At 40.1% G+C, this 9,117-nt stretch overlaps 1 protein-coding gene across 7 annotated transcripts in view; it reads right to left on the bottom strand.

Annotated features, from left to right (window-relative positions):
* The window catches only part of ERICH2 (glutamate rich 2), a 29,995-nt gene extending 25,138 nt beyond the window's left edge, over nt 1-4,857 (bottom strand). For 5 of the 7 annotated variants that reach the window (XM_033112399.1, XM_033112396.1, XM_033112398.1 and 2 more), the window contains exon 1: nt 4,727-4,856. Coding sequence is in view for 2 of the 7 variants with exons in the window: in XM_033112401.1 (XP_032968292.1) it covers nt 4,727-4,836 (110 nt within the window). In the remaining 5 variants the exon portion in view is untranslated. Of the gene's footprint in view, nt 1-4,726 lie in introns of all 7 variants that reach the window. The other 2 variants (XM_033112401.1, XM_033112400.1) reach the window with 1 other exon arrangement.
* Nucleotides 4,858-9,117: the final 4,260 nt, after the last annotated feature.

Raw genomic sequence — 9,117 nt, forward strand, 5'->3', positions numbered from 1 at the left:
ACTTTCCAGTTCCAGAATCAAGCTTGAGGCCTGTTCTCTGGGTTTGCTATACTCCCCCAGATATACTTTATACAAGTATCCCTGGAATAAGGTATTGTCTGCCGCTAACCCCTTCCTCCTTACGTGGTTAACAGATCCAGCCCACCTGAACACAGGAGTAGTACTTTCCTAAGACCGAACAACCAGAGTAATTCGTAAGCTAACACAGTGACCGGACCAAGGAGTGAGCCTGTGACCCAAGCTAAGCTCATCACAACATTTCACTGAGACTTTTCCAAGTGGAATTGTCACAGAGGTAAAAGAACACGAATCTAGAGCTCCCACTAGCCATGTGTTTTAGCCTTCAGAGAAAAAGTGGCTTGAGAGCGAAGTAAAATATACAAAAGAATAAGGGAAGAGTGATGAAGAGATGAGAGAGAGACAGAGACAGACAGACACACCACTGATGATGTTTGAGTCCCTGTTTTCCAGCTCAACCTCTACTTTTACCACGGGCCAGTTAACTTCTCTTTTTGCCGAAACAAGCAGGAGTTGTTTTTGTCATGTGAAGCCAAACGAGACCTTGACTAACCGGCTCCTACTCCTTGAAACCAAATGAGGTTAACATACCTGATCCCATGTAATAAGAGCTAAAATACTAGAATTAACATAACCTGTGGAAGCACAGTGAGAAGTGATTAATTCTGCCTGCTTTTGGGAAGAAAGATGGAGTCAGGCTTCACAAAGAAGCTGGCATTTATTTAACCAAGTCAAGACCAAGTAGTCAGTCAACAGAAGGGGAAGAGAAGCCCAGCCGTGTGTTAGAGAATGGTAAGAGATGAAATTGGAAACATATGTGGGAGCAAATTTTAAAAGTCATTAATTGCCCCGTGCTAAGGATTTGGGGCTTTAACCAGTAGGCAATGGAAAGCAAACCAAGACTTTGAAATTCTGTGGAGGGTAAATCTGAGAGAGAACAGGAGGTAGGGATACAAGTTAAGAGGCTACTGCAATAGTCCAGAACAGGGGTTGGCAAACTACAGCCCACAGGCCAGACATGACTCACTGCCTACTTCTGTAAATTGAAATTTTATTGGGACACAGACTAGAATTTGTTTGCACATTGTCAATGCTAGTTTTCAAATTACAATGGCAGAGTTGAGTGTTGACAAAGGCTGTCGGGCTTACAAAGCCTAAAATACTTCTTATCTGGCCCTTTACAGAAGAAGTTTGCCAAACCCTAATCCAGGGAAAAGATGATGATGTATAAAGCCAGGGAGATACACTTGGAACGAGAGAGGTGAAACTAAGAGTCATTGGACGTAGAAGTGAGGGAGAACGAGAATTTGATGGTTCCAGCTTGGGTGACTAGGATGAGGGCACCAGGGAAGGAGCACATTCTAGGAGATAAGGAGTTTGGTTTTGGAAATTCTGAGTTGGAGATGCCTATAGATTATACTACGATATCAAGTGTTGTTCTACTCTATTGAAAAGGGAGTTGGAACTCAAGAGAAAAGATGATGAACGGAGTAGCTGGAGAAAACTGGGAATAGATGGCATGGCCCATGTAGAATAAGACAAGGCCAAGGATAGAACCCTGGGAAACACCAATATTTAAGAAGCAGGTGGAGGAAAAGAATCAGTCAAGGATACGCACATAGGCAATGGGCAGACAGATAACTAGAGTGGTGGAATGACTGCATCACCAGGATGGACGTTTCTTGAGAACAGAAACTGGTTCTTATTCATGAGTGTGGGTCCCACACCACTTTAAAGGTACTCAGATATTGACTGAATTATGAAATCATTGGAATGATAGAGAGTAACTTAATTGACTTAATTGCTCTTATAATTAAAAAGAAAGGCTCATAGATTTAGGAAGGATGATTCTGAGAAGAGTTGAGGAAAAGGAGATTTATTTTTAAGAAAAAAAAATATTGAAAGATTTATATAAAAAGATGGGTAATTAATCAGCAAATGTATCTGGTTAAATAAGTATATACATTGTGCATGACAAAGTGACTTGTAAAGGCATAATTATGTGATTAGATTTGTTTGAAAATATTCTGTGTTTTATGTAAATGAAAATGTACTTTGGGGGCCAGGGTGGGGGGTCACTATAGCTCATTTCTAAAAAAAAAGGAATTGGTTCTTGTCTTCTTAGCTATATTAGTCTGAACTCTCGTTTGCATGCTCCAGTTAGTTGAGGCAAAAAACAAACAAACAAACAAAAAACAAAAAACAGAAACCTAAGCGATGGCTCATAGAATCCAACAGTTGAATATCTAAGCGGTGTGGGAGTCAGGACACAGTGGATACAGCTGTGTTCAAGGCGGGCGGGAGGCACTTTCCCTTGTTCATCTCAGCTTCTTCCTGGCATGTGGTCTACATTGTCTCACTGAAGACAGATTTTCTACACATGGTGCAAAACATGGCTCCCAGCAATTCTTGAGTTTTATGTGATGTAGTTCCAGCCTTTAAGGAAAAATTGATTCTCAACAATCAAAAATCTCTCTCAAGAGCCAATTAGTTCACATAGTGGGTTTCCTTGGCTATAAAGAACAGATAAACTCAAGCGACCCTAAAAAAAAATCTCTAGTGTCTAGTGCACTCCATGTCACATAATCTGGTGCTCAATAAATATTCGTTGAGTGAATGGAACAGGAAGGAAACAAGAAAATAACGTATTAAACTAGAGATTTGTTGTCCAATTTGGTAGCCAATAGCCACATATGGCCATTGAGAACTTGAAATGTGTTCAATTTGAGATACGCACACTGGACAATAAATATTTAGTACCAAAAAAACAATGTGAAACATTTAGTACCCCTACTCCTCTAAGTAAATGTTTACTGGCCAGCGGCCACTGGGCCAAGCAGGTTTTATTTCGATTCTACAGGCTTCAAAAAAACCTTTCATAAAATGAGTCACTGACTTTTAAAATTCAGATTTCTCAAAATTCTTATTTTAGGTTTTTCTTGTAATATTGGAAGACATGTTTTCTTCATCCCACTTGTGCGATTATTTTATCCATTTGTGCTATTTGTTTTTATAAGCTATCTTGTATACTAATAGGCAAAGAATGAACTCACAGACAGCTACAGGCTCAGGCCCTGCAACTGTGGTGAGGAAAGACAGAGCTGATGAAGCATTATCCTCCATCCTAGAGGAGCTTAATGGGGAAACATAATAGGACATGGGGCATTATTTCATTGCATAGCTCAAATGTGTATAAAATGGTTTCAATGATCATTTATCACTTACATTCATATTTGGAAGTGACTATATATAAACTGTGTATATTTCCTTTACTACACAATATAGTGCTAAGACTCTGGAATTAGACTGCCTATGTTCAAATCCCAGCAAATTGTGTGACCTTGAGCAAGTTCTTTAACCCCTCTATGATTCACTTTCCTCAACTGTAAAATGAGGATAAAAATACTACCTGCCTCAGAGTTATTGTGAGGGTTAATATAAATAGCAAATAATAAATACCTATCTCCTACTACAATTATCACTATTACAAGTCCTCCTATTACTATTGTTATTATTACCTACAGCCTAGCAAGGAGAGCGCTGAAGGTGAACTCTGACTTAAGGAAGTCAGATCTAAGTACATAATTGAGACTGGATGGGGCATAGAAGGGGGAAAAAGATTTAGCTCAAAGTTGGTGGTTGAAACTCTGGAATACTGGAGTAGTGCACTGGAATTCATACAAAGTTGTTGGAATTCAGGTCTGGTAAACTCTTAACACTTATAAAGAGCAGTGCTGTTGTTTTCCTAAGATTGAAAAAAACTTCAATTAGCAAAAAAAATTTAACAAGGTGGATTTGAGGATCACTGTATTTGGTTTTTAGGAGAATGAAACAAGTTTAAAGACATTTTCAGTGTCTTTTTCAGATTTATTTAAAAAAAACTTTCAGGGATCTCTTGGGATTAAGAACAGATTCATCCAATTAACCTATTACCTCTGGGAAGTCAAACGATAAATGTATAATTATGCCATGTGTTAATTTAAATGCCACAGGACACAGTGTAGTTTAAGTAGTCAAAAGACCCCAATATGAATTTAGAAATCTCAGGTCAATTTTGTCATCTCAAGGCTGAAGACTGAACCTTACAAGTGATCCGTTGTCCAAGCCCCTCATTTTACAGAAGATGAAAACAAGGTCCCGGGAGAATAATTTGTCCAAATTCCACCGAAATTTTTTATGGCCGAGCAAGTTATGTCTAGAGAGTAATGACGTCTTAACCACAGCCAGTGAGTGCTCACTCCTACTGGCCATTAAGCTGTTTCCAAAACCAAGTAAAAGTAAAAAGAAAAACATTTTTAAAGGGGGGCGGGGCGAGGACCGAGGGAAGTAGCCGGCAGCCCCAAGATGGAACGTGGCTATTTTCATTTGCGGGGGGGCGGAGAAGGGGAGTTGGAGCGTGGAAATCGGCAGGTCAGAGTATGGGTGTGAAGACCTGCCTGTCAGAACTGCCCCGTTATTACTCACACCCACGTAGAGACTAATATCACTTTTTCAGGGCGCAACTGCAGCCAGAAGAGGAAGCTAAGTGCGAGGCGCATCTCCAGCCGCGTGGATTCTACCTTCTCGCGCGCAACCTCGGCCCTAGAACCCTAACCTGGAGGGTGCAGAAAAGTTTGCGGGCTCAGGCGTCGGGCCTGGGGACTTCTGGGATGAGGGTTGAGCCCGGGGATGGGGAGAGGGAGACCGCAGTCGCCGTGGCGTCTCTTACCCGCTTGTGGCCCTCTCACGCCGATCCCCTGCAGGGCAGTCACCAAAGGCCAGCCCCGCTAGGGTTTGCGCGGGTGTCGGAGCGTGGAACCTTAGACGCCGCGTCGCCATGGAGACGATACCACGCGCGGCCACAGCTTTGGAGCCGCACAGGGTAGAGGCGGAAGGGGCGGGGCTGGGGCGGGGCGAGTTCAGGGAGCCTCCGAAGGGCGGGGAGGGATCGGGCTGCGAGTGGGGAGCGGTGTAGGGTGAGAGACGGAGGGGGCGGGGCGGGCCTGGGGTGGGCTGAGCCGGACCCCCCTGAGGGGGCGTGGCGGAGAGAGCCTAGGGCGGGGCTGAGGGGCAAGGCGAGGGTGGAACCCGGCGCGAGCAGGCTGGTGGAGTCAAAGAAGGTACCAGGCTGGAGAAGATGATGGGAGAGAGCCCCGCAGTTCTAGGGGTCCCGCCGCGCCGCGAGTTGGGTGCATACACCCTCAGACCCACGTCCGCACGCGCACCGGTTACTTTGAGAAGAGCAGAAGGGATGGGGATTGAAATATCGTTGTCCACACCTGATCCTATTCTTGGCGGGGAAAGGGAAAGGGGCAGCGTGGCCTCGTTAGTATTTTAAACTTGTGGCGTAAAAGAAGTCTTGAGCTGGGGGAGAGGGTTGTCCCTGGATATGAATGAACAAATGTCCGCTGCAGGACTTGGTCCTTCAGCCTGAGGTCGCCCCAAGATTATGGGTTTCCTGGGGAATCTCTGAACGCCAGTTTCCCCGGAAATCAGATTCGAGTAATTAGAACTAGGGACCCTCCTCTGCCACCAGCTGGGGCCAAGTCCCGGGTGAAATTGACATTGGCTGTGGGAGGTTTTACTGCTTAAATAACCGCTTTGGTCACACAAGGGGATAGGGGAGAATTTCTGTTAGAAAATTCGAATTGTCCTTTAATCTTGGCTTCTAGGAAGTTTGTTTTTCTTCATTTAGTGGGGGAAGTCATTAGTAGGATCGATTTGTTGCTAGGCAACGTGTTTTGAAGGAAGCTGGTTTGTTGGAATGAAATCTGGATTCGAATTTTACTGAGTAGCCATGATATGAAGTATAATTGCTATTTAACCTCTGGGGTTAGGTACCCTCAGGGAATATGTACCTTTGTAGATAGATGGTTGTCAGCTTCGAATGACATAAAAGGTATAAAGCTCTGACATGTAGAAGGTGCTTAACAAATGGCAATTTTTAATTGTATTTATTTATTTAATTATTATAAAAATAGAACAAGCTGGACCATTTCAGGAACCAAGAGTATACAGAAATTCAGTTACTTTTAAATTTTCTTAATCATATGTCCACATTCACTATAAATCTCCTTAGAATCCTGGATAGAAGGAAGGAGGAGGCAAAGGAAAAAAGCCAGAATGGACCTTTTTTAGAGAACTCAATGAAGTCACTGACAAATATATTCCTAGTTTGATAAAGACATAGCAAACCACTACTTCCTCTATTATAGGAACGGCCTTATATAGCCGAGGTCTGAAATTTGCAGACTTTTCTTTCAAACTATGGAAAGGGAAATTCATTGTATTTCTTGACCAATACCTTTGAAAACATTAGTTTTGATGAATTTGCTTTGTACTGATAAATAGGCAATGTCTGACTAGCTATTCCCATTGTCCTACTCCAAGGAAAGTAAGAAAACATCAACTATAACTGATTAAGCTTCCTTTTCCTACCCCTCTTCTGTTCAACAGAAGATCAAGTCCATTTGTAGGCTGCTGTGTTTTCAATATTTATTGTTCCTGAAAGAAGGTGCAAAAATAGTTTAATGACCCTGGGGAATAAAAATATTTTCTCCACATGGAGCACTGCTTAGATCTGGCTTTCACCTTGAGCCTCAGGGTCTTCAAGTGCAAAGTGGGGATAATATACAATACTTGCCCCAATAGCTCAAAACATGAAAGAAAATAAGCCGCTGACACAGAGCCTGGCACATAATAATTGATCAATAATTCTTAGCTATTATTACTGTTGTAGAAATATTTCTTTCTGAGTCCCCAAATGATGTAGGGGAGTTTTGCTGTGAGTGCTGGGATTGTGTCTCGTGAGACCAAAGAATGGAAACATGGACCAAGGAGAGGCGAGGAGTTTTTTTTAAAAAAAGAGGATAGTTTGTTGAAAGCAAAGGTCAGAGCTCCGGAGCGGGAGGGGGTCCCGAATTAGCTATTATTACTACTTCTATACTATTTTCTATATATATGAATAAAATGTAGCTGTAAAGATTAAAGATCATTTAGGTAAAGTGTCTGGCCCAATGCCTATTTGAACGCATAATGATTATTTTGTTTCTCTCTAATGTAAAAATAATATATTTCATCTTTGTCTGTATAATTTTAGAAATAACTTGTCTGTCATTTTTATAGAGAAGTTATTGGTGTAATACTCAAATTCCAGCACAGTTTAGCTCTGACTCATGCATTACGGCTACTAATTACCGAAAGTATCTATGTAGTGAGGGTTTGTCCTAACAAAGTGATAGGGAAAAACCACAAATATTAGGGAAAATACAAATATTGAATCACCCCACAACTGCCTATATTAAACTCCACAGTTTTAAATGGATAAATTTTTTATTAAAGATCTGAATGTTAGCAGAAAATTATAAAAATGTTTTAATAACATTTAGTGTTTTTCTGATTATAAAAGTAATACATAATGATAGAGTTTGCAACACACAGAAACACAAAGGAAAAAATAAAAACCACCTCAATCAATAATTTTAGCCTTTTTGTGTCCATATATATTTACTTTATAAGATTCGTATTAGATAGTGTACACATTGTTCTCCCATTTGCTTAACATTCTCTCCAGTCTTCACATTTCCCCAACATCTTTAAAAGTCCTCAAAATATTTTAATTGCCATATAACATAATATGTATAAACCACAATTTGCCCATAATTACTCAACCAGTCACCAATTTGGAAATTTCTAACTTTTCTCCTGTAATTCATTCTTCGAAGAATATTTACTGAATGCTTATTACATGCTAGGTGCTGTTAGGCATAAGACAAGTGGTGAACAGTAACTGTACATACAAGGTTCTGATGCACATCTTTGTAAATACACTTTTGATGGCATCTTTCATTCTTAGACTGAATTCCTACGACTATGGAAACATAACTTCAAAAAGCATTTGTTCTGCTTCAAAGACAGAAACTTAAATACAAACTTAAATAAAATTCTGAACTGTAAAATATTAACTTTTTGGAAAATCACCAACAACAGACTTAATATTTATTTTGTGCAAAGTGTGAACTTACCCAGAAGATGCTTGCTCCTTAGTGACTGTGAAACATCAAGGGCATTTGAAGTGTATTGACTTTGGCTTTTACCTCTAATTCTTTCCAGGATTTGCAGGTTTTCTCAATAGTGTGAGATTGTTTGAAGTCTATGCAAATTGCCCTACTTCCTCCTCTCACAGTTAAAATGTTAACTATTTTATTTCTAGCTTTCCTCTTGTAAACTTATGGCTTTTCTGCATTTCTTTCATTTACCTTCCTGTGTGAATCACTTTGTATCTTCACACTTTTTAACCTGAAGGTAGATTTCTTTCTTGTAAACCCAAGTTATAATATACACATTCCTATATGGTACTGAACTTAACGTACCCTGTTAAGTAGTTAAGTAGTTGTAGTTAATTTTGGTCAAGAAACCTCATGTAAATTAACCAAAGTATTTAAGGAATTTCATAATAAAGATTACTATTAAAAGCCATAACCACCCCCAAAACACACACCATACACATACCCTACTATTCTTTGACAAATGTTTATATATAAGGTTGGAGCATATGAAATTGACGTTTGTGGATTTAAAACAGCCAAATGACAACTTCATTTAGTTGTCTATATAAATATTTCATTAAATAGTTTATATTTTTTCAACTTTCTCCAAATATTGAACTTCCTCATTATCATACTAATGATTTCCTTTATTATGGCACAGGATTGTGTTTGCTTTGATTTTCATAAATTCTGGAATCTATTCTGCAATCTAGTCAGTAAAATGCCATAAAATGTTTGTTTATTATTGCAGAGACAGTAGAGGGAGTCTGGAGCCAAAACATTGTTATTTTAGGCCTCATGTAAATGATGATTGTCTTCCAATTTTTGATGTGTGGATGAATTTAAATACTAGGGTATATGTAAAATAGCAATCTTTTTAAAAAAAATGTTGGTTGTACCCAAATAATCGCTTTAACAAGATAGAAAGGGGAAGTTCGGCTGGCAGTTCAGGCTGGACCCCATCAGGATTCACACTAAGACCAACCTGACTGGAATTGTCCCGAGTGATGCTGGATACAGCACACTGCCACACTGACATGTTTGTGCTCCATAATTTTCCCCTTTTCAACCC

The sequence above is a fragment of the Rhinolophus ferrumequinum genome, chromosome 8 (genome assembly GCF_004115265.2).
Source record: "Rhinolophus ferrumequinum isolate MPI-CBG mRhiFer1 chromosome 8, mRhiFer1_v1.p, whole genome shotgun sequence".
Lineage (NCBI taxonomy): Eukaryota > Metazoa > Chordata > Mammalia > Chiroptera > Rhinolophidae > Rhinolophus > Rhinolophus ferrumequinum.